Source organism: Pholcus phalangioides, unplaced genomic scaffold, assembly GCF_987345545.1.
Source record: "Pholcus phalangioides strain wild (caught in Gottingen) unplaced genomic scaffold, Ppha-v1.0 ptg000007l_1, whole genome shotgun sequence".
Classification (NCBI taxonomy): Eukaryota; Metazoa; Arthropoda; class Arachnida; order Araneae; family Pholcidae; genus Pholcus; species Pholcus phalangioides.
The window spans coordinates 56,547,163-56,574,281 of NW_028301600.1; the positions used below are offsets into that span (position 1 = coordinate 56,547,163).

General features: G+C 35.4%; 1 protein-coding gene across 4 annotated transcripts in view; it reads right to left on the minus strand.

Annotated features, from left to right (window-relative positions):
• Positions 1-27,119, minus strand: part of LOC149085523 (phosphatidylinositol 4,5-bisphosphate 3-kinase catalytic subunit alpha isoform-like) — a 77,343-nt gene that overhangs the window by 12,650 nt on the left and 37,574 nt on the right. For all 4 annotated transcript variants that reach the window (XM_089233580.1, XM_089233581.1, XM_089233582.1 and 1 more), the window contains 6 exons: positions 22,480-22,583; positions 15,976-16,144; positions 12,195-12,301; positions 9,063-9,184; positions 3,956-4,034; positions 490-660 (listed from right to left, as the gene is read on the minus strand). In XM_089233580.1, coding sequence (XP_089089706.1) covers positions 490-660; positions 3,956-4,034; positions 9,063-9,184; positions 12,195-12,301; positions 15,976-16,144; positions 22,480-22,583 — 752 coding nt within the window. The remainder of the gene's footprint in view (positions 1-489; positions 661-3,955; positions 4,035-9,062; positions 9,185-12,194; positions 12,302-15,975; positions 16,145-22,479; positions 22,584-27,119) is intronic.

A 27,119-nucleotide genomic window follows, 5' to 3' on the forward strand; every position in this document is an offset into this window, starting at 1 on the left:
CCATCATGTTTCTTTTCACCAGAAGTTTGCAAAAGCTTGCTCTCGTGGAGTTTCTTGTGTGCAATGGAAGTGTAAGAGCCACAGTTCTTTTTTCAGGAATGCGCACTCGCTTTAGCCTATATGGTTAATGAGCGGATAGCCCATCTCTAATGAGGTTGATGGCCACAGCGACTTGTTGCTCATATTTATCACCCTTTCTGTTATTTGTATCCTGCAATATAATTGTTTAAATAAATAATCCAATCTTTAATCTATGCTCATGGACATGACCATATCCAGTGCTCAATTAACAATCATTAATCAAACACAATATGTTAAGAAACTTTTGACATCTTTTTCTTTAATTAGAAATGAGAAATCCGAAAATTAATGCATTTTTTGTGTGTTGTGGGACTTTTTAAGGAACATCTGCACTGCCCAGGTTATATGAACTACATTTTTTTTTATTTGCTTCAAACTGTTACAAATTAATTTGATATAGAAACTTACCTGCTTCCTCTATTTTTTTCTTTGACCCACTTATGTAGTTGTGTAGAATCTACTTGAAAAGCAGCCATTCTACCACCAGTTCTCTGAATATTCATGACCGTTTTTGCATTTCTAACAACTTCAATCATCCCAACTTGCTTTCCAGTAGCCAAACATGCATATGGCATCATCCTAGTAAGTATGCATGCAAAAATGGACAAAAGGTGCAATTATTATAAAAATTCTTATTGTGAATATAGGATAGAAATACAATGAAGCATTCTTCTGCGATTGGACTGCTTTCATTATTTTAATGAAAAACCAAATTAAAGATATATACATTGTATTTGTATGAGGATTTACACTAGAAAAACCAAAAGAAGTCATTTTGACCATTTTTGATCTTGTCACTAGATTTTAATGATGAACCAGATTGTTTAAAATGTTGAAATTTCCTGAATTTCCTAAAAATACTCAAATATTACACTGTCCAACTATCATAATTAAAAAAAAAATTGGCAGAGATATTTTTAGTTATATCTAGAATGACCATCACCAGTCAATTTGACTGGTAAAGTTTTAAGTACTGCCATATCCACCAGCAGCAAACATTTTGTCAAATCACAGCATCAAATTTCTACTCTAATATAGACATTCCACTTTGGCTAATTGAACGTATTCTTAATGATTGACTAATTACAAAACCAAAATACTAATATGGCCAAAAATGTAGTGATGTAAATCATTGAATCTTATCTGAAAACTAGTAGAAATTTGAGCATGCTATGATTGTTTTTCTTAATACTTACTTAAATACTAAAGCAAAATAATACTACCTTCTGGGTATAATAGAAGATCAGAAAGAAATTTCACGTGAAATTCCTCAGGGACCCCTTTATATGAAATGTGTTTGACACTTTTACACATAAAGACATTACATTTGGTTTTCTGGGTAAGAAAAAGGAAAATATTCTTCTACATTCAATGCATTGAAATATATATTCTACAACTGAGAAAAAATTTCTGAAACGAGTTTTAAAATGAAACAAAATATAGTGTTGATCAGATGGATCTAAATCATTCTGTGAGCATACCATTCATTTGTCATTGTGTGTTTTCCGCAATATTCAACATAGCCTCAAGGAAGGCTTGGTCGATTTATTAAAAAATATATGAATAAAACGGGGAAAGTTAATTTCGTTCTTGTTAAAATTAGCTAAAAAGCTTAGAGGCCATTATTTGTTCAGGAATCAAAATTTTGCTAACAACAAGTGCTGCCGTACCAGGAAAAAGACACGTCAGGTACCGCTATGCAATAACAAAGCAAGTGATAAATTTTCAATGTATAAAAAATCTGTATGTAAAAAATATATTTCTAATGTAACACATATATGCGTGATGAGCAAATACAATTGCAATTATAATGCTTAGAATGTGAAATATTTCTTTTTTTTGGGTTATGCAATGAGGAACTTTTGGGTGGATATTATTCTCTTCAAACCCAAGCCAAAACTAACCACTAGAAAACTTTTTTTGATTGATTTGTGTTTATTGTACACTCGTGTGCAAAATTAAGAGAATTTGCACATTGTGTCTATTTTTACAAAAAGTACTGAACCAAAGGTGGTACTACCACCACCAAAGAAGTATGCGAATATTCAGGGTCGAATATGTAAGCGTACACATGCGTGTGGGTGGAGCTGTGACCACGGAGCGAATGATAAGAGCACGAGGCATTTTCCCCGATTTGTGTGCTCGCACTCCTCTGTGACATTCGCTGTGTTTCTCGCAAGAGTTTGGTAAATTTTATAAGTTATCAGGTAAAATGAGTAGCCACAAAGGTATGGATGATAGAATGAGATGGAGAATCATCGGTAGATTAAAGGCAGGGCAATCACAAGCGCAGGTGGATACAGAGCTTGATGTTACGCCCAGTGCCATCTGCAATTTGTGGAAACAGTTTCAGGACACTGGATCCATATTGAGAAGACCTTGACAAGGTCAATGAAGAGCCATGACGACCAATGAAGATCGTTATTTGGCACTTTCAGTGCGGCGCCACACAACTGTTACAGCATCACAGCTCTCACGTGAGCTGCATGCTGCCACTGGAACTCGAGTTTCACAGTTTACTGTTGCCCAAAGGCTTTATGAGAAAGGGCTTTCATGGCAGAAGATCCGCCGTTTGCGTTCCGCTAACTGCAGCACACAAGAGAGCGCGTTTAGCATGGTGCAGAAATGACTGCTAGAAGGTATATAGAGGGGATCTTAGAGTCCTATGTATGACTTTTCAGCGGCAAAGTTGGCCCTTGGTTCCTGTTCATGGACGACAACGCTCATCCACGTCAGGCTCATCTGGTCAACAATTATCTGGAAAGTGAGGATATTCAGCATATGGATTGGCTAGCCAGATCTCCTGACCTCTTCCTATAGAACCTAGGTCTGGGATGCTCTTGGGAGGGCAACTGCATTTCGCCATCTCCCTCCGAGAACCATTTTGGAACTGAAAACTGCATTGCTGCAGGAGTGAGACAGATTGCTACAAGGACTCCTTAACTGCCTCATGTCCAGTATGCCGTCACAATGTGCGACCTGTCTGACAGTCAGAGGGGGACCATATCCCATATTAGACTCATTTTCGGTTTGATCTCGCAACATGGACTTTGGACATTCCTGTAATAATGAGCTGTACTGACAATCATGTGTGCGTACTATGGCATTTGTATGGTACATCTCTTTCTCTGCTATACAACTGTGTATTCGTACCAAATTTCATTAAAATCTGTCTACTAGTTTTTCAGAAATTCGACATAATGTGCTAATTATCTTAATTTTGCACACGAGTGTATGTACTTTCAAAAAATAAAAATAAAATTATTAACTTGATCAATTAAAATAAAATATTTAACTTGATCAATTAAAATAAAATATTTAACTTGATCAATTAAAATAAAATTATTAACTTGATCAATTTTAATTATTTAACTAATTCAACTTGAAAGAATAGGAAACCATTGAAAGATTAAAAACCATTTAAAGCCATAAAATTTAATTATAAAATTTTATTTGGAAAACTCCTCAGAGTTTTTGTATTCTATTGCTTACCTATACACTCATACCTACATTTAAACATACAAACTTGGAAGAACATTAAGTAATAACTCAAATGAATGACAGCCACTTATCATGAATTACAAATGACTGGATACTAAGTGATGATATATGTAAAGAAAAGTCACATTCCTCCATGAGGAGTCAAACTACCAACCTCGCACTTTCCTTAGTTCTTAGGAAAGAAAATGTCTGTCCCCTGTAGCTTAATGGTAGAGCACGCACCTAGAAAGTGTGAGGTTGGTAGTTCGATTATCCCCAGAGGAATGTGAATTTTCTTTCCATACATCTTCCCTTGGTATCCAGTCATCTGTACTTCGTATAATTAGAGAAAAGGTTCATCATTTCATTCTATGCAGCCACTTATTGTTCGCACCTTAGGTCAAGTCCTTCATTCTGCCATATGGCATCCATTATGCGAATAACTTGCAAAGTCAACATATCTTGTCTCAAATCTGTAATAAAACGAAGAAAAAAAAAAGACATACTTGAGAGATAAGCACATATATCTATTATATCGTGTATGATACACACTGCATGGAAAACTAGGAACTGATAAATAAAATAATAAAAAAAGCATAAGGTAGGTTTAAATTAGACAAACTCTGTTTCATTTTCTTGAAATAAGATTTTTCTATTACAAATTTAAATCGTTCAAAGAGAGAGGTAAAGTTCTATTAATTGGCTGAATTTAAATTCTGAGCAACTTATCATGAACTACTTTTATACTGCAGCCCATGGCCCCAGCAAGGGGTGGGCTGACAAGGCTCCCGCCCTGGGGCCCGGGAGGATTTTAATAATTTTTTTGTTTTTTCACGCTATAAATTCATCATAAAGGGGGCCCCATGAAAGTCTGGTCGGGGGGCCCGTAAAAGATCCCAGCTTGGGAACCATGCTGCAGCCATACTTTGGTAGAGGTTGAGGACCATGAATCACCTCTGAGGACAAGATGAAAGAGACTTTATAAGCAGCCTTTATAACCTAAAGGGCCGTTCAAGTATTATGTAAGCAAATTTTTAGCCATTTTTGACCCCCCCCCCGTCAACAAAATTTTGTCATCAGTACTGCCCCTCTGAATCCTAACGCATATTGGTGGGATAAGAGACGTACAGGAGGGGGGGGGGCATAGGGAAGCTAGTGCCCCCACCGATGATCAGAAATGTATTTTTTTAATGCAAAAAAAAATTTTTTTAATTGAAATTTCGGAAGAAAATACCTTTAAATGTTATTATAATCAATTTCTGTTAATTTCAATGTTATTTGAAGGCAATGAACTCAAAAAAAATTTATCTTTAATAAATTCATTGTGACCCACCCTCTATATAAGCCATATAATGATAAATCACATAAAGGTCTTTGGCCCGCAGACCAAATATGGCACTGGGGGTTATCTGATGCGACCTGCCCTCTCCAAACCTAATTTTATAAAAATGAACTAAGCGCCACATTTACGGATCGCTTAAGTGTCCCATGGTACAATTCCAGAACATTTAAGCGGCCTGTGGCACATTTTAAGATCATTTAAATGACCCGGGACATGGTTCCAGAACACTTAACCGATCCGTGACACATTTAGAGATCCCTTGAGTGACATGTGACATAGTTTTAGAGCACTTAAGTGGTTCCCCCCAGTGCGGTTCTACATCACTCAAATTACCAGCGGCACATTCTCAGATTATTTAAGTGATGCGTGGCACAGTTCCAGAGCACTTAAGCGGCCCGGACACATTTCCAGATCACTTAAGCAGCCCAGACACATTTCCAGATCACTTAAGCAGCCCGGACACATTTCCAGAACACTTAAGCAGCCCGGAGACATTTCCAGAACACTTAAGCAGCCCGGAGACATTTCCAGAACACTTAAGCAGCCCGGAGACATTTCCAGATCACTTGGATCTGCAAAAAATTTAGAGATCACTAAAGTGGCTTTGTGTAGGGCACTTATGAATAGGGGGGATGTTACTTCAAGTGCCCACAAACTACCGGAAGGTTTTTCTCTTTTTTGGCGCGCTGAATAAGATGCCATTAAAAATATTTCATATTTTCATAAAGGGTAGTTGATGACGTAAGCATTATCCAAACCACCTCCCCTTGTCATCAAATCGGAACACCCCCCCCCCCATCGATGATGATGTAATACTTGAACGGCCCTTAATGACAAGTATGATTTCAAAAGCACACGTGTGTGCTAGAAATCTACATATTAGACAATTTGCTTGTACATCAAATTTGATAATTCACTTGCTGAATTCATTTTGCACATCAAAATAGAAGGTTAAACTTTTTTGTTTTTCAAACCAAGCACAACTCTGGTTTATTGACATGAACAATTTTCTATAGAATGATTTGTGCCAGAAATGTGCTTGTGCTACATGTTGCTCTTATTGGCACATAAGGCTTGAAGTATTAAGATAGAGACTTGATTTCTTGAATATGTTTGCAATGGAAGAATGCAGGTGTCGAGGAGGGGGATATGATCAAAGTGTTTGAAATTTTCAATGGGATGGATAGACTGGACAAGAGTTATTAATGCACTGTCAATCAACTGCTTCAAAAAGGGGATACCAGTATTGTTTAGTAAGGAACAACTCCAGGTTGTGGTGTCGCAGAGAAATTTTCTCTAATAGGGTTGTGAATAAATGGAATAGCTTATCTCTGAAGGGGAGGGGGGGGTCGTGAATTCTAACACAATTGACACAAAAAAAAAACAATAATGCTTATAATGGGAGGAATCGAGAAGCTGGAAGAATTGGGCAATTTGCCTGTTGTGGCATTTGTATTTTTATCAACTATGGTGAGCGGTCCATCTTGGCACAGTGAGTGCGGGATGAGATGGACCAGTCTATAGAGAATGTTCTTGGCAAAGGCTACACAGGGTTGGTCATAATTTACAATCAAAAGAAAGAATCAATAATACCTACATTCATGTTAAATTTCACTTAATTTGTGGGCTTCAACACCCTGAGATATGCTGTACATTGCAAATATTCCAGGTGTAAAGAATATTCAAAGTTAAAATAGAATCAACTACGCTGCAGACCCGATTCAAAGTACAGTACTCAGATTCTCTGGGTTCATCACAGCTTGCAAAAACTACAATAGAGGATTTTAACTGTATGCTATAACATTTTGAGCCTGTTTAATAATACAGTCAAACCTCTTTAAGGGGTCACTATTGTGAGAGCAAAAATATGACCTTGTAAGCAGAGTGCTCCGCTAAATGGAGTAACCCATGACCTTGCTAACTCCACTGCACCATTCTTCCATTGATGTATTTGTGCACAGAAAATAACTTTTCATAATTCACATCAATTATCAAGTGCAGTCTTTGTACATGATTAATTCATATATATATATATATGATATATATATACATATGATATATATTCATTAATATATATCATTTATCTTAATCCTTCAATGGGTGAGGCTGCATATATCCGGTTCAAAAAATAACCTTTTTGTTTCATCAATGACAAGCCCAGGTATTTTGTGAATCTGATTTCTCAAAATGGAATACAGACGTGCCAACTTTTGAAATCCAGAAATCCGGAGATTCTCCCAAGGGGGGACACCCCCCCCCCTCGCCGGGCACACTCAGACTCGATTTAAAAAAAAAAAAAATCACAAAAAAAATTTCGAATTTTTTTTTTTAATCAATTAAGAAAAAGTTACAAACATCCCCCCCCCCCAAGGCAGGTCCTGCATTGCCCCTCAGCAGAATATAATTCCATGTCAGTCTTTCTGTGCAGAATAGAGAAATCACATCTACATACTGTACGTAAAACATATGTTTCCTTTCGTGAATGCTATCAGTGATTCTATCTTGAGTATATGAACTCTTAAAAGCTTTATATTTTAGCTTTATTATATAGCTTTTTATATTTTCTTTCTGAACACGTTTAATCGGAAGAAACAATTAAAAAAAAACTCAAATTACAAAGCTGCCGACGAAAAAACGTGTTTACCGCACGGCTGTTAAAGGAATACAATAACGATTATACAGGAATTTCGACAACCAAGGTCATGCCCCTGATAAATGATTGCAGATAAATGCTACGAAAACGAAGTCGCGACTTTGCCAGTTGCTTAAATGCGGTCACAGAGACTTTTTTAAGGCTGCTCGATGGAAATGACCACGGCTCTCCTGTATGGATGTTTTCCCTAACGACGACGGCAATCATTGATGCCACGACAAGTGAAAGATCACGTAAAATCTAATTTTCTGCCAAAATCCGGAGTCTCCCGCCTAAATCGGGAGAGTTGGCAGGTCTGGGAATACATTTTCTCATTCCCTTTATTTTGCACTAGATGAAAATCCAAATCAAGTCCACTTTAATCAAAAAAGATATGAAGATATGACATTTTAAAAGGGTTTTAGTGATTTTTGCTAGGCTGGTTAAAGGCCTGATTAAATAAAACCTGCCATACAAAATCTTGAAATACTATTATAAAAACTCAAGTAGAATAAAATATAATAAGTTATTATCAGAAAAAACTTATTGAGCAATGAAATTCTTTTCTATTTTTAAAAAATTTGAAGTAGAATTTCCAAAATTATGCAGAAACTACAAGAATGCATTTTGAAAAATCTTCGTTGAAAACCTTGTGAAATATGTATTTTACAACAAAAAATATCACCCCTTCAGAAAACATTTTTTTACCTCCCTGTAAACAAAATTACCATAGTCTCGTAGGATGGTTTAGTTTTTTCGGACCAGAAACAGGAGAAAAAGCTCTAGAAATTTCATTTTTTTTTCAGTGAAAAAAAATAGGTTTTTTGAAAACGAGTTGAAGAAAGAAACTTTTCATCAAGATTACATAAAAATTGAGAATCTTTGTTGCAGCCTCCCTCATCTTAGCAGGCTTCTTAGCTAAGCTCCCTATCCCTAACTTGGCTCTACAGACCCATCGGCCTTACCCATGTTAGAGCCACTATGTCGAATGATAATAAAACTGCCAATAAGGGACTGTTAAGTTTATGAAGAATTTTAAGTTTCAATGAAATTTTTTAGTTTAATAACATTAGAGTGCCATGGAGGCCAATTGGATTTTCCGAAACGTGACCTGGTAAACAGTGACGAATATTATCTGGATGATCTGCTAGCAAGGTTTGACTGTATAAGGTGTGTATACAGGGGTATTTTAGCAATTAAAATGAAAATAATCTCTCTTGACAACCCTGACAGGATATTGGATACCCTAGAATGCAATGACACACCACTTTGGAATCATCAAAAAAAAAAAAAACCCCAACAAACAATAGGAAAAAGGTGTGAGGGTATTGAATGTTGATCTTGAATAGGGCACCACTTGTAAAAGCTGGCCTATTTAACAGCTACTTTTTATACAACTTTTTTTTTTAACTTTGTAATGTCACTTATTAGAATAAAAAAGATGTATCACCCCTGAAATTATTAAAACTGACATTTGTTTTGCACAGTATAACTAGTAGTTAAAAATCAAGTTTATTAAAGACTTACCATCACCATTTTTGAAAATTATAGAGTTGAATTTAAACAAGCACTCAGCCATAGGATCAGGATTTAACCAAACAAGCCAAAGAGGACGCTTTGCAGAGTCTAAAATCTTACAATCTTCTACTCTGAAAATGCATAAAAAAAGTTAAATTTTCAAAGATGTGAATCAATATGCTGTAATCCATTAAATGCGGCCTAAATGTTGCGTCGAAACACAATAGCTAAGAATTCGTTAATTTGATCACTGATCCTCAGTCTGATATTTGTCTTCTCTTGAACTCTCTCATTCTGTCTCATGTGCATACTGTACGATTTTGTCACTCACTATAACTAGTTTGCACACACAATTTAAAAAAAAAAAAAGGATGAAAATTAAATAAAGCAACTTTCTTCCTTCGTGGAAATTGGTATCCTTTCTCATACCCTCCACAAGGGTGGGGCTGACAGGGCTCTGCTCCAGCCCTGAGGCCTATAGGACCATAACCATCATTGTTTATTTCTTCATGTTATAAATTCACTACAGAGCCTCCCTCCATGAAAACTCTGGTTTGGGGACCCGCCAAAGATACCACAGCTTAGGGGCTATATCCTTTCTGTGGAAACCAATATTGTTCCCAAGAGGACTCCTGACTGCAGTGGCCCGTAATAGCCAATGTCCTTCCCCCTAGGAAATATCACATGATTCTGAGAACATTGCTTCAGACGAATATTACAATTAAAGAAAAGAAATATGAATATTAGATGTTGTGAAAGGTTCGAACAAATAAAGGTTATTTTTTGTTCATGTAGTCTAAATAGTCCCCAACCCCACCCATATAATGTCTGTCACAATACAGGCTAGTTACACATTGACAGATAACATTGTTCTTTTCTGTTGCTACTCACCCATTACCCCCACCCGCGCAAAAAAAAATTGGAGAAGAAACCAAGGGGAAAAAATATTGAATGTCACAGCTTCTCAAAAGCCTAGATTTCAGGGAAAAAATAAAAAAGGTCTCTAGAAAATCAAAAAATCTGTGCCTTTCCTCAAATTATGTGACTTTTTCGTGACTTCTGTGGTATTTTTCTCATTCTGTGACTATTCCGCGACTTCATGACTATTCTGTGATGGTAGAGACCCTGAGGAATTTGCATTAATTCTTTTAAAAAATAATTGGTAAATGAGAAAAATTCATACTAGCTATTCCAGCACCATAAGAGTTATGAGTTTTTAAGAGTATAAGATCACAGATGATTGCAGTTCTTACTAAACTTTTTTGCTCTCTCTAATGGCAAGCATCTTCAGGAAGTGATGCAATGTTGAGAATGGAACCAATATTTATGTGTTGTGCTGCCTGAGCTTGCAAAGTTCTTCTGTTGAACAATTTCACCACAGATATATGAGTGGGTGTTAATTGTAGAATTGTTCTCTCGGCTCATCTGTGATTGGATGATTTTATTTACCTAGGTCCTCGACATTGCATCACTCTGAAAATGCTCCCGATAGAACATAGTTTTCCAAACTTTTTGCTTTATCACCCCCTTCTTCAGAAATTTTTTCTCTCATCGCCCCCTAACTCAAGTGAACCCATAAGATCATGTTATACTAGTACCTTCTATTGCCCCCATTGCCCACCAGGGAGCGATATTACCAACTTTGGGAAACACTGCACTAGAGCAAAAGTAAAAACTCTCCAATCCATGGTGGTCTAACAATAAAAATAACTGATAACTTTATTAGAACAATATTTATGTAAATTTTACCTTTTATGTTTGACAATATGTTTCTTTTGTTTTATCAATAAACTTGCATTGGGAAAAAAAGTATTTTAACTTTAAATTATATTACGATACTTTTCATACTGGCACAATACATTCACATAAAATAATGTAGATGCATATTTCCATTGTTACATAACCTTAATACCAGGGAGAAAGAGGAATTTTAATTAATGTCTCTGCAAACAGTTTGTCCATTGGAAGCTGCTTTTTCAGGAGTAGGATAGAATCCCTAATTGTCAACTTCATGCCCGTTTTGTTATCTGCTTTGAAGAAAATTCTACCATCTCACTTAATTAAAAATGGTTTACTACCAGGAAACTAAATTTTATTTTCATTTTGTGTTATATGGCTGAAAAATGCGTAAATCGACAGACTACTTATTTACTGATTAGTTTATATTTGAATAGAAATACTAGCTCAAATAATGAAAAATATACAAGATGAAAGCTTGAATTTGTTTCAGCTTGAATAACTTGTGAACTGTTGGTAAAAGAAACGTACTTTCAATTACAAAAACAAATCCAAATAAGGTGCCCATTTTAGATATTTGATTAATTTTACTAGGGGGCCGTATATGTAGAGATACAAATTTTATTTTTTTTACATGGTTATAACTTCCAATTCATTTTATAAAAAGTTATGCTATCTCTCCTAATCACAAAAAAAAAAAAAAAAAATCAAAAAAATCATGCTTTCAAGTGCCATGTTAGCCGAGATATTTAAATTTAAAAACCTGAAAATGAGGAAAAAGCAGCATGTTAAAGAACAACTTTGTTCTATGCTGTTCATCAGTGTCACATATGCTGTTTTTTCCCTCTCATATCCAGAGGGTTTTTTAAATTCAAATATCTCAGCTAGCATTTCACTTAAAAAAACATAGATTTTTTTTATTTTGTCAGGTGAGACATGGTAACAACTATTTAATTGGGTGTTAGAAAACAAGAGAACTGTATAAAAACTAAATTTTGTATCTCAATATATATATGGCCCTTAGTATAATAAATGGCACATTTAAAAAATTGTGAATATTTTTATTTATATATAATTATTTGAATATTTTTCTAATTGAAAATATGTTTCTATGACCAACATTTCATGAGCTATTTGAGATGAAACAGACTTGTCTTCACCCTGTATACACACACACACACACTATAAAAACAAATTTCACCATGAAGTACTACATAAAAATTAGTAAAAACATTTTTATCATTGTACTAATATGCATTTTAACTAGTTTTTTTTTAAAGTTTCAATAATATTTATTTTGAAGAGTTACTTTAAAAAAAAAAACTTTTTTTTAAATAAAGTTACAAATTTTCAATCAAGAGCTTTGAATTTTAAAAGAATATTTTCACATGTCTATTCACTCACATCAGATTTCCTAAAACATGATTACTGTTAAGAGGTGATGGAAAATTCTGAAGAGCTTCTAAATAATCAGCTTGACGAACCTGTTCATACAGGAATTTTAGGCGTTCCTGGCAGTAAAAAGAACCACAATAATTATATGAAACATAAAAACCAAACCTGTAAGTCAATAATGAATAATCTATATAAAATTGGTTTCAAATTTGTCATAGAGATCAATTTGTGCAAATTAAAGAATCAAATATGCTTTTTTTTAAACAAGCATCTCTCGCCTAGTGATTGTATTATTATAGTATACTTTACAATTCCGTAGAGAAAACTTTTTCTCTGATCCGTCGAAACTTTTAATCATTTATAGTTCTGAAATACATTTCTTTCACCCAAAATTATTAAGACAATATTTGTGTGGAATGCTGTTTTTTACGCATCCTAACGAAAGAAAAACCAATAGCTTACACAAAGTTTTTATTCTTTTAAAACTTTCACTATACTACTTAAAATTTAAAAGAATGTTTAAAATTATTAACTGCTTCATTTCATCATGCCATGCAACCCATTAACTAACAATTTAACAGTGGCTCGCAACAGGTTATTAACCCTTTACATGCGGAATAGTGAAAATCACATAACCCTCGGCCCCCATAAATTACTTTTTTTTAATGAAGTAGGCTTTCTTTCGATTTCCAGCAGGTGCAAAGTAAGGGTATAGGGAAAAGCTTTCCATTCAGAAATCAACTTTATAAAATATCCAGGCTTCTCAGAAGGAATCTATGAAAAAGACAAATGAAAGGGGAAACAACAAAATTCCTAACGTGCTTCAACACACAATGTCTTCAGAAGATAAATATAACCACTGTCACACTGAGCGGGGATCCCATTTGGGTTGGTTAAAGAATCTTAACTTTTGATTTACATATCTGAGATTGTCAATGCTGTAATAAGCTTTTAAGGAAGCAAGATATCTTGTCAATACCACTTAGAAGGTTAATAACATAGCCTAAAAGTGGTCTGTGCCTTCAATAAGTTAGAACAGTGGTTCCCAAATTTTTTAAGTTACAGAGCAATTTTTAGGTGAAAAGCTCATTGCACAGCACTAATCGAACACACTGGAACTAACACTGGAAATTGTGCTCGACCTGTGTGCAAAAAGATTTAGTTTCAATGTATGCCATGACCATACGTCCCTATTTCAACAAAAATCTTCCTAATAATTTTTTAAAAACATTTTTTTATTTACTCAACTTGGGTCCTGAACTGATAACTTTTTTGCTCCAATTTTTATCTAACTGTAGTTATTCATTATTCTGCCAGCAGGTAGAATGATAGATAATTCTACCTGTTCTTTTTCCTAAAGTTGCTTCATATCCAAGAGTTTTTGTAACTTTTTGTAGAAGGACGAGGACAAGTTGGCAGAGGTTCTGAGATGATTTGGAAACAAATGGTAGGACCAATCACCTAGTGCTGCCCAGGGATAATCTGAAACCAGCGGAATGGTCCAGAGAAAAAAAAAATCAGTTTTTCTCACATCATGGTTTGCTCTGGACATACCTGGAGTAGTTTAAAAAGACAAGCCATGAGAAGTGCTTATGCGGAGCAGTGGGCAACCCACTTCATTAAGCAACTGTCTGCCAGCACACAAGACAATTCCATGTGGTGAAACTGAGGGTAGGATTGATTGGGGAGTGGTACTGCAGTATGGCAGTTTGAAAAGACAAGCCATGACAAGTGCTTATGCGGAGCAATGGGCAACCCACTTCATCAAGCAACTCTCTGCTCGCACACTAGATAATTCCATGTGGTGAAACTTAGAGTAAGATTGATCGGGGAGTGGTACTGAAGTATGGCCAGGGACCTATGATCATCCAAGACTCTACTTCCAGGAGAACAGATCCCCCCAATCAGATTGAATAAGGCAGTAACCGGTACCCCAGACCATGACTCCCACAATGGGTGGACTGACAAGTCTCCAGCCCTGGGGCCCGGGACAATTTTCACAATTTTGTTTTTTCACGCTATAAATTCATCATAAAGGGGCCCCGTGAAAGTCTTGTCAAGGGGGCCCGCAAGAGATCCCAGCCTAGGGGCCCTGCTCCAGGATGTGGGGGCCATGCCCCAGACACCCAAGAAATGTTGCCAGAGTATATAGAGATGCAGAAAATTTCACTGACACTGACAACTTTGACTCTCTCCCACAGTCACTGATGGCCCCCAGGTGCCACACAAAGGCATGGGATAGAGTGTGACAGTTATTTAACATTTATGTTCTTGAACTTATGTGGGCATTTTCAAACTTTCGCGTCCATAGCCTTTCATAGTCATATTTTTCTGTGGTCCCCATACGCTTGTTTTGCACCATTCACTTTACCACTCTGCACTTCAGCCGACTACCATTGTGTCTCAAGCAGGGTTTGAACCTGGATCTTCACAATGAGATTCCAGCACGATGCCTACATGTTTCAATTACTAATTAGTATTTAGAACTATTTTTTTAACACGCGACAGTGGCAAATGTATGGTAAGCGTAGATGAGAAACGAGTAGGGAAAACCACAGAATAGCATAATTAGACTTGGGTGAGATCACTATTGGAGATGTCTCAGCTGGATGGTGCATTGTTATTGAGGTCAGATATTCAAGTCGGATAACCACCCAGTAGAATGAGGAATACAGTGGGATAGTCTATATATGGACCCTGCAATGCACACTTCACCGTATGGGATTTAAAGCCTCAAACTCATAAGGGTACCTTTGCTGAAAACAAGTCATCACACTGAACGTTTTTCTGAGCCAGAGTAATGCGCTTATAATGGAATTTCTAGGTTCTATACTCTAGAAAACACAGTGAATGCAGACTATCAGCAATTGCGAGCAAATAGCATGGAATTACTAGACCAATTTCCAACTATATTAGGCTGTTGCACGGCTGAAAATATGGTGGAACCCGCATGAAACTATGACCCAAAATGCCAGATTGAAATAGTACAAGTTCATTGTGATTTGATGGAGGTATGATGCAGAACTGTCTTAACGCATGGGCTCAACCCAGAAAAAAATAGCTCAGGAAATTTTCCACCAACAGGTCAAACAAAATAACTGAGTTTAGTTCAAAAACAGCCTTCCCCCCCGATGTTTGTACTAATAAATTTTATCATATTAAAAACATTTATCTTTGTTCATTCAAAAAGAAGATAGTTTAACTTAGTGTAGATGCAAATTTTTGAAATACTTGGAAAAGTGATTTATTTATTTTCCAATCACTTTGCAGAGCACCCAGAAATCCTTGTAGAGCACAGTTTGGAAACCCGGAGTTAGAGCATCCATGTTAAACAACCAACAGCTGCATCAATAAAGATATAACTACCAACTTACAATGCGATTAAACTAATATATTTGTAAAACAATTTTTTTTTAACAAAAACTACATGCAAAGATTATTTGCTTATAATTCTTAGCTCATACTTCTTATTTTACCAAGCAACAAAAATGCTTAGCCATGAGCAATTAGAAAATATAAACGTGTTTCTAAGAGAGAAATAATTACAGCCATTAAAACTGAAAAATACAAAGTTTCTCAGCTATACACAGCATACCAAAGGTGCCTAAAACATTGTAAGCAAGCTGGTGAAGAGCTCTATGCAAAAGAACACTCTAATTAAATAAAATACACCTTTTTGGAGTCATGTCCTTATTTTTGCAATTCAGAAAGTGTGATTGTTTGAACAAGTGAAATGACACACAGTGAATATTTAAAAAAAATCCTAAACGTAATAAAAATTTTCCATTACTTTTTGGGTATCATCTTTTCTTTCTTTTAAACTATCAGTAAGCTTAGTCAACTTTTCAAAAGCTTCAACTTGTCTCACAATAGATTTCAAATGTGTTCCAACTCCATGACAATAAGCTTCCAACATTAACCCAAATCTAACTGCTACAGCAGGATCATGAGTTTCAGATCTAAACCAGGCAGAAATAAAAACACAAAAATCTTTTATTCATTATTTCATCAAAAACTTAGAAGCTTGATGATTTAATATAAAAGAAGTTAGCAAGTGAGTTGCATGCAAGGCGATTCTAAATTCACGGGACAAACTTTAAGAATTGATATAAAACACCTGAACAAGCATTATTGATCATAGAATGTGCAGTCGAATTGCAATAGCAAGGGCAGTAGAGTGTATTTTTAGAGTGTGTTCAACAGCACACACTTCACCAAAAAAATAAAAAAAAATTTCCGACAGATTTGCTGCGATATGTGCCATCAAACATTCGAGGGTGCATATGTACCTTTGGATTGGATTAGAGCTTGTTTTTTTATTGGGCCAAAAACCAACAAGGTCATGCTGTGCCATACAATGATCGAGCTGTATAATGACTTCTGGTAGAATTCACGTTACCCAGATTGCACCATGAGAAGGCTACAACATTACAATACACTCCACCCTTGAATTGTTAATTGCACTTATTGTAGCAAATCTGTCAGAAAAATATACAGTAAAACCTTGTTAACTCATCACCCTAATAAGTTGTCACTCCGGTTAAGTCATCAGTTTTCTTCGTCGAAATTTAGTTTTCATAGATAACAATGTTATAAAACCCTCGTTTACTCATCCCTAATTTCGGTTAACTCGTCACTGTGGGAAAGCTTGAGAAAGAGAAAAAGATGGTTTCTATGGTTTCAATAAAAAAAAAAGAGCTTCCAAATAGGAAGAGTTTTATGGTTTCCAACCTCCTTTTTCTTACAGTGACCAGAGCATCACCCCCCCGCGATTGAGGGAGCCGGAAACAAAACTTTTTCTAGAAAATCAGTCATCAAGCTGCTAGGGGTAGGGTCAACTGGTTTCACTTCTTACGTTTACGTATATGGTGGTCCACTGAATAGCCACTAAATGGGAATGGGGTTCTGATACAACGCATCCATCACGTTCCCCCCCCCCCCATGAGCCTGCCATAGATTCTCCGAAGTTGAGATGATGATGATACCCTATGATGACATGAGCTCCGAAAATTCTGGTTCTTGTCAGTGAATGCTATATACGAGCTGTAAGTAAATTGCTACTTTTAAACCATCTTACAAACGTTTTCAAATTAAAGATGTCTCAAAAGCGAAAACTCTCATCTTTATCTTTAAGGTCGTCCGCACACTGAGCGATTCCGTGGCGAGCGAGCTACGATTCTTTTTTCCCTCTCCCTCACTTCTTAACTAAATGAGTTGGAGGCCGCCAACGGCGCGATTGCTTAGCAATTTTTATGCATCGTGTTGGACTGTTTTCCTTCTTTTCCCCCCCCCCTCCATGCACGTGCGGGAACCGGTTGTTCCAACGCTATATGCAAATCGGCGGCGGCATGTTCTCACCCTCGGGAGCACGGATATATTGAGATGTCTGTTTTTTTATGTATGTATGTTGGGATTTGATTTGTCTCTCCCTTTTGATTGCCGGCCGTATTTTCTGATGAACGTAAATGATCTTTTCTTTTTTGCAACTTTTACAGAATAAAAGTTAGAGTTCAAAATGAACTTCCGATCGTTGTTTTTCTTTCTTCAGCTCAGTCGACACGCTCTGCCCCCAACACATCGCGATTGCTGAGTAAGTGATTGGTGTTTCGAGCGATCTGAAAAGAAGTGCGATTTTAATCGAATCGTCCAAATCGTCAGGAAAAAAAGGAGGCCTTCAATCTAAAATTTGTCAGTTTCATTGAGAAATATCCGGAATTGTACGACTACACGAGGCCCAGTTACTCCAGGAAGGATGCTGAGTGAAATAGGGAAGTAAGTAAATTTATAGCATTTTTTTTTCATATAATAAACAATACTAATTCATCGCAGTGTAGCTATTCTTTCATTGTTTACATACATAAACGTGATGAAAACTGGACATATTTTCATGGCATTCAGTCGGTACAGGATGAATTTTTGTTTTTTGTTTATTTTTTGGCTTAATACAGTAGGATTTGTTTTTAATGAGAGTCCGTGAAAAATTCCAGCCAGTGGGGGGGGGGGGGTGCGGAAGAACGTTATATCCCACGTGCTTTCAGCCGGGTATGCAATGTTATCGTAAACTTTGTCTTAAAAACTTAAGACATTAATGTGATTTGCTTTTCGATGATTTAATAAATGAATTAGGTTCTGCTTATTTATTATGCAGCTCGTGATAATTTTTTTGTTGTGAAGAAAATTACAAGGCAGAGAACAGGTGGAAGAAGTGGCGGGAAAGTAGGAAGAGCACGGATGCGAAGGCGAAAAATCGTCCAGTTCGCTGCCGCAAAAAATCGGCCCATTAGCGGATGCCAATCATACGAATCGTATAATCGCCCGTATCGTTGGAAATTCGCTGCAATCGCTCGTGACTCGCCGCTTGACTCGCTCACCCAGTAATCGCTCCGTGTGCGGAGGGCCTAAAGTCTAAAGGAGAAAAAAAATTTGGTTGCTCTTTTCGAAAAATCTAATGTTTTGAAGTTTGCTTTTGCCAAGGAACACGGTATTCCGCGGACCACGTTGAACGATATTTTATCGTCCAAAGGAAGTATAGAGGCAAGTGATTGCACGGATCAAAGGAAACGATTGCGAAAATCAAAATTTGAAGTTGTCGAAGAAGTCCTTCTCAGATGGTTGAAATTCATCAGATCAGAAAATGTCCCAATTTCCGCTGTTATTCTGAGAGAAAAAGCCCTAGAAATTGCAAAAGAACTTGATGTTGAAGGTTTCAATGCCAGTAATGGCTGGATTGAATGTTTCAAGAAGAGACATAGTCTTTCCTTTAAGAAAGTGAACGGGGAAGCAGCATGTGTTAATGTCAGTGTGGTAGAACACTGGAAAAATCACATCCTCAAGGATATTTTAGCATGTTATTCTGAATCGGATGTGTTCAACATGGATGAAACTGGACTATTTTATCATCTTTTGCCCGATAAGACTTTAGCATTTGAGAGAGGAAAGTGTACTGCCAGTAAACTAAGTAAACAACGTTTGACAATTTTGCTTGGTGCGAATATGGATGGAACTGAAAAGCTAAAGCCTCTGGTGATTGGAAAAAGCAAGAAACCTTGGTGCTTCAAGAACATTAAATCCCTCCCAGTGGATTATGATAGCAATTCAAATGCTTGGATGTCATCAATAATTTGGGAACAGCAAATTCGTAAATTGGATAAGCAATTTTCAAACCGAAGAAGGAAAGTCGCTATCATAGTAGATAACTGCCCGGCTCACACTCGTCTTGAAAATTTGAAAGCCATTGAAATGATATTTTTACCCCCAAATGTTACCGCACTTCTCCAGCTCCTCTATCAAGGAGTAATTCGAGAATTCAAACGAGGTTATAAAAAATTGCTTATTAAAGATTTACTTAAGGCTGTTGAAGAAAATGAAAAGTTTGAAGTGTCCGTTTTAGATGCAATTAAGTATACCCACAAAAGTTTGAATTTAATATCACAGAAAACAGTGAAAAATGTGTTTAAACACGCAGGGTTTGTGAGTAATGATCAGCAAAGTGTGGTTGAAAATGAAGACCCCGATTCTGATACTTTTCTCAATTTATTGGATGACATAAATCTTGAAAACTCAAATATTCCCGATATCATTGATTATATGGAGATTGATAACAACCTTGCAATATGTTCAGAAGCGACCGTGAAAGCGTTATGTGCGGAACTGTCAGAGGAAAAAAAACATAACAGTTCAAGTGACGAAAGTGACATAGAGGAAATTCGTTTGCCACCTAAAAACACAAAAGTTCTTGAAGCTTTAGAGACTGTTCGAGATTACCTTACATCTGTTCAAGGATCAACCAATGAAGAATTCAAAGCACTAAATGTGTTAGAGAAAAAAGTCATTTGTTTTAATAGCTGCTCTCTTCAGTCTAAATTAGAAAATTACTGGAAAAAACTATAAATGCACCTGTATACACTTAAGAAATACAAGAACAAAACCACACAAGAAAAGTAAAATTCGAAAAAGTTTTTTTTTTTTTTTTGTGATCTGAAAATTTTTTTATTACTGTTGTAAACTTCAAGTTATTTTTTAATACAATGCTATGCAGTGTAACCTCTCAACAAGGGACACCCATAGAAGTGTCCCCTTATTCAAAGGTAAATTAATTCATATTTGAAGGTGACAGATCATGGAATAGAGGACTTAAAATAGTTTTGTGCTTTATTTTATTCCCTAAAACGGAGGTTTAACTGTATATTTAAATTTTATAAAGTTTTACAATAATGTACATTTAAACTGATGACACTCCGCTTAAGTCATCACTCCGCCTAAGCCGTTGAATACGTTACTACCAAATGTTTACAACATCTAGAACTAAATTTGAGGTCTCAGTGAGCATTTCATTTAGCTAGGTAGACTTTTTTAAAATGCTGCGTAGTGTCTGCCAGAGGCGACTAAAGGATTGAGGGGGATAAATGCCTAAATGGATATGAATTAAATATAACATTTATGTTATGAAATATATTCACAGAGCTCCCACTCAAAAATTAAAAAAAAGTAAGAAAAAGCAGGAATAAAAAGTAGGATGGGGGGGGGGGTACCACCTTAGACAACACAATCATAACATAATAAAAAGAAATCCCCCAAAATACTCTTTTTTTTTTTGAATTTTGAATTTTTTTTTCATGGAACAATTTCAGTATCCTATAAGATTGACTCGAGCAAAAGCAAAATGTCAGAAATGACTTGCTTAAAAAAACAATTTTCAGACAAAACAGTGTACTAGCAACCACAGATAAATCTTTTCTGTCTCCTCATAATATATATTAAATTTTTTTGGAGTCTTCCAACGTGCAGAGTCTGTTAACTCTCTTCAACAATGCACAGAAAATTATGAAGACAAGTACGTTTTTTAAGAATGTTTTTGAAAGTGGTCTTGAAGGGGAATCAAAGTGCAAAATGTTAAGCACAGTGGAAAATTACAAGATCCGGTGTAAATAAGTCAAGGTCAGCCAGATGATTTTACATATGGATGGTACTGTCCATCCTTTTTTAAAGGGATTTTGTTTAAAATTTACTGTTCAATACCAGTGTAATTGTTTTTGACAAATGCAGCACTTTCATTTCTAGCTCTTTGCTGAGCATTGTAAATATTGTTTATGCCTCTTCACGCCTTAAAAATACAGAAGACAATTGAATGCTATTGGGTAGCATCAGAATCACCAAACCCAGAATAGGCCTATATATCCAACTGCTTTGTAATGCAAACAGTTGTTTCACCTATACACAAAATGGACACCATAATTTTGAGTGATGAATGCTAGTTACTGCCCAAGACCCCAAAGTACTAAATACAAAATTATTTTTTCCATCCGGACAGAAGTTTTTAATGACTATTTCACTTGTTGAACCCACAAAAAAAATAAATGGAAAATTAATAAACAAAACGTTCCACATACACAAACCCTAAAAGAACCTTAAAAAGGATACAATTCCTGCTTTGGCAGAATCATTAATTGCAATCTATAGCATTTGTAATAGTTGGCAATACATATATTGATGATTCGCTGCTGAATTAAAATCAATCATACAAATTTTGTTCATACGATTTGGTTAAAAAGTAGGACAAAACCAAGAAAGTAGGGCAGTGTAGGAAAAATAAGATGAGTGGGAGCCCTGTATTCATTCCGCCATAGCAGAATAAGCAATGAATTCTCAGTTGACTGGAAATGTTCTACAGTACGAATTCTGCAATTAAAAAAAAGAGAGATGGGAAGCAGGGTGAGTCCGGTCAAAGTACAAATTCCCATAATAGTGCTTTCTACCCTTTTCTTAAAATTCTCCAGAGTGTTGTGCATCAGCACTGATTGTTGTGCAACATGTCACAGATTTTGGCATATTCTGCTTTGGGGATCCATTCCCAGCTATGAACCAGGTGTTTATAATTTCCCCCTTCATTACAATTATTTTTTTTATATGCCGTCATTTTATGCATTCAGGTGGGCTAATCTGGTGTAGCACAAAAACTTCTAACTATATTCATGTTTCAGCTAGGGAGCTCAACCATACAATGCTTAGGAAGCTTTCAATATAAAAGTGATGATGAATCACAACAATATTATTTATAAAAATGCAGGTTAGAAAAGTACGTGCAGCTTGTAGTTTATCACAATTTTACTTCTATTTATTATGACTTCACATTTTCTGGCTTTGAAAATTATGATTTATAATATTACAAAATATATTACTTAAAAATTAAAAAAATTAATTTTATAATCCCTAATTGAAGATAAAATGAGTAAATACATAAGTGAATGAAATCCTGAATTTAGAATTTGTAGATACATGTATTTCAAAAACATACCTAAGATGCCAAAAATAAAAATGACCAATTTTTCTATTCATCAGTGCTCTTTTCACAAGAAATTTGGCTAGGCTGTTTTCCAAATATGGTTCATATTTCAAAACCTGTAATATGAAATTAAATTTTTTCATTGAATGCCAAAAAGGAAAATTAAAAATGCATCAATATTTTAATATATAGATATATAACATTTTATGTAGAAATTTGATATAGCAGAGAATAAAATTGAAAATTATTTACACACTGCATATTTCAGCTACCTATGCCTGAGATATTGATGCGATTCAAAAACTACTATCAACTCTAGAGTAAATTTCAACATTCATATACTTATATTATATATATATCTTTTTCTAATAACAGAACAGATAAGTTCATTTTAGTTGCAGTTAAGTTGATTGAAAATTCAATCTACAAGGCTTCCACTCAAAAAAGGAAAAAGTAGGACTAAAAAAGCAGGAGGAGGTACCCAGGCAGACAACATATAATCATAGCATAATAAAAAAAAAAATCTCTCATAAAAAATATAATTTTTTAATAAAAAAAAAATTCATAGCACTATTTCAGTATCCTATAAGATTGACTTCAGCCAAAGCGCAAAATGGTAGAAACGACTTGATATCAAAAGCAATTTCTGGCCAAAACAGTGTACTAGCAACCACAGATAATTCTTTTCTGTCTCTACTCACAATATATATTACATTCTGTTTTTTGGAGTCTTCTACAGTCTAGTCTGTCAACCCTTTTCAACAATGCACAGCAAATTATAAAGACATGAAAGTTTTTTGAGAATGGCGCTCTTTCAAGACCACTTTCAAAAGCACAGTGCAGAATGTTTAAATGTTTAAATTACACGGTTCAATGTAAATGAGTCAAGGTGGACAGGATAGTTTTACTGCGGTGTCAATACTTTTTTTTAAATGGTGTTCACATTTTACTGTTAAGTGCCAGTGTCATTATTTCTGGACAAATGAAGCACTTTCATTTCTAGCTCTTTGCTGAGCATCGTAAATATTGTTTATGCCTCTGCATGCCCCAACAATACAGAAAACAATTGAATGCTATTGGGTAGCATCAGAATCACCAAACCTAGAACAGGTCTATATATTCAACTACTTTGTTATGCATTCTTTCACCTATACGTAGGTTACTATTAGTTTTCATATTCTTAAAATCTAAAAAAGCTAACAAGTCAGGAAGTACTACATCTTTTCGAAGTATTCACCTCCACATTCAATACAGAGTTGCATCCTCCTAAACCAATCATGGAAACACGGATGCCATGCTTCTTTTGGAATATCACTCAACTGTTCTTGGCAGCATGTGACAGCATCTTCAGAAGTATTGAAATGATGTCTGTGCGTAATTTCTTTCACTTTAGGGAACAGGAAAAAGTCACAGGGAGCAAGATCTGGGCTGTAGGGTGGATGATTGACCAACTGAACACCTGTTCTCTTCAAAAATTCAACTGTTGTAATTGCAGTGTGCGCAGATGCATCGTCATGATGAAGAACCCTGTATAAGCCCGACTTCAGTCTTCTTTCTTTCAACACATCAGAGACTTTAGGCAGGCATACTGTCGTATTCCAGTTTGCATTGACAGTTTTGATTTTCCAGTACAACTGTGGCAACATGGCCCGATGGGGGAAAAAACTGGCCAACATTTTTCACCCACTGCTCCTAGGTCTTTTCACTTTAACTGGCAGATTTTCATTTGGAAACACCCAAACTGAGGACTGGCGTTTTGTTTCTGGATCATATTGGTATATCTAGCTTTCACCATCTGTCACAATGTCATGCACACATCAACTTTTGCCATTCTCAAATCGACGGACCATTTCTTGGCACCATTCCAATCTTGTTCCTTTTTGAGCCTCAAGAAAGATTGTGAGGTATCCAACGGCAGCAAAGTTTTTTCAGCTGTAAATGCTGATGTAATATTACCAAAATTTGCGGCGAATGAAGGCCAAGTGTCACTTCAACTTCTTTATAAGTCACCAGCAGATCCATTTTGACTAGCGATTCCACTAGGTTGATGTTATTATCAGTCACTGCAGTCGATGGACGCCCAGTATGTTCTTCGTCTTTCAGGGATGTTTGCCACATGTAAATTCCATAAACCATTCATAAACGGTCGTACCAGAAGAAGAATGAGGAAAAACCTTTTGAAGCCTTTCTAGACTTTGTTGTTGCTTAAGTCCACTTTTGAAATCATAATAAATCATGGCTCTGAAATTCTCTCTTGAAACCTCCATAGTGTTATGCGAAAGGTAAGGGAAGACAAAAGAAAAGCTTGCCAAAGCTATAAAAAACAGAACTCAAGTGCTATCTCTCGGCTGCTTTAGACATTAAAAAATATGTACTTTTATTTACTGTGACAAAAAAAAATTCTGATGATCACCATTGTTTCAAATCCGGAAACTTTAATAGTCACCCTCGTACACAAAATGTGCACCATAATTTTGAATGATGAATGTTAGTTACTGTTAGACCATGAAGTAGTAAATACAAAATTATTTTTTCCATCCAGACAGAAGTTTTTAATGACTACTCTACTTGTTGAACCCTGAAGCTAGGCAACAGAAAAATTAATAAACCAAATAGTCCACATACACCCCCAAATAACCTGAAAAATGATACAATTTCTGCTTTGGCAGAATCATTAATTGCAATCTACTACATTTGTATTATTTGGCAATATATCAATGTTTCTCTCTTCAATTAAAATCAATTGCACAAATTTTGTTCATAGGATTTGCTAGGAAAAGTAAGACAATAACTAGAAAGTAGGGCATTTACAAAAAGGAGAAAAAGTGGGAGCCCTGAATCTGGAAATATAGTCCTCCAAACATGAGATAAGACTTGGCAGCATCACATCATGTCACACACTTTGGACAAGTTTTATTTAATTAATTTAGTTTAAAACATTGTGAATCAAAAATAGCTTGTCTGTGACTTAGCTTTAACGTTCAGCTTGTCCTGGAAAATAGAATCATCTGACATGATGTGCCATAGCCAAGTCTCATCAGCTGATGAAATAAGAGAGGTAGCTTGGGCAAAAATACAAGATAAGATGTACCTATTCTGAATATGAACTAATCATTGCTACAACACAGTTGTTCTTGACCTTTTTACTAGATGTAATATACATAGCTAACAGATTTATTTAACAGCCACAATTTTTTCCTCCTCCTGAATTTGAATTTTTATTATAGCCAAGAATACATGACACATTGTTTAAGAAACGTGTTTTTCAAGTACCATATAATTTCCCGTAATAAAACTATTATACAGCTTCAGAAGTTGTAGCTCTTGCGTCTAATTCAAAGCAGCGGCCTATTCAATGCAGTAAAAATTCAGATTACAAGTGTAACTCTGTTTATGAATGTTTCACAAGACGAGCAAAAACTTCAAAAGATTTAACAGATTTTGATTCATAAACTACAGATACTTTGCAATACGAGTAGTATGTATATTGTAAACCTCCTAGATGAGGATCAATCTTTAAGTGGCTTAGCATACTTTGCATGTTCAACAATATTACTTGACTAACAGACATTTTATTTACTCATGACTACAAGTGACATGTGATCTGGAATGAAATCTGAAATGAATTCCTTTTTACCTACAGGTGGAATCAAAATCCTTGATCTCTGTGTTCAACACTTTCAATGTTAATCCCAATATGATTCTTATCCTGCTCTATTTGCTATGTTTCGTGTAATATGAGTGACAATATCCCCAAATTTCTTTTCTTCTCAGTTCCTTTCACCTCAAAAAGTTTATAAACCTCTCCAGGTTTATGCTAAAAATAAAGAATTTTTATGCTTCTTTTTCATTATCACCGTGGTTTGTCCTTTTTGAAAAAGAGAGGTTTTTAAAAAATACTCTAAACCGAGAGCTAAAAATGTATTGATTGAGTACAGTAAATGTATGGAATATTTTTTCTTCAAGATATAGAGTTTTCAGATAGAGAGATTCTACTGTACTTTATAAAACACACAGTAATTTATTTTACTTAAAGATAATGTTTGGTGTTAAATAAATAAGTACAAATTCAATATCAGTAATTTTTTTTATGTAAAATTTTTAAGGCAAAATTACAAGGGAAGTTAAAACAATTTTACAAATTTTACTTTCATTCAAATGTTTGAACAGTTTCTTTTTTCCTGAATGGTGTTACATGTGATTTAAATAAAGCTGGACTGTGTTAGAAAAACTTTTTTTCTGTATATTTACAGGAAATTATGATTGATCATTTCAATATGAACATGTGAAAAATTTAATAAAAAATGACCATCATTTATATTTTCAAAAGTTCAATGACGACAAAAATTGCATGAAACATTTTTCAAAACATAATAGTTCAGGGTGTCTACCAAACACCAAACGCAAAATTCAGTGACTTTATGGGGACTTTTCTATGACCTTTTCTCATTCGACAAAATGAACCATGCTGGACTGTTTTCTTATATCAGTGGTTTCCAAACTGTGAGTAGCGACCACCTAAGGGGGTTTAGGTTAATAAAATAGGAGGTGTTAATGAATAGGGGAACACGAGTGAATTTACAAAATAAAAACATTTGATAAGAAATCAATTATGTTAATCCTTCGAAACATTCTGCACAGCATGATGATGA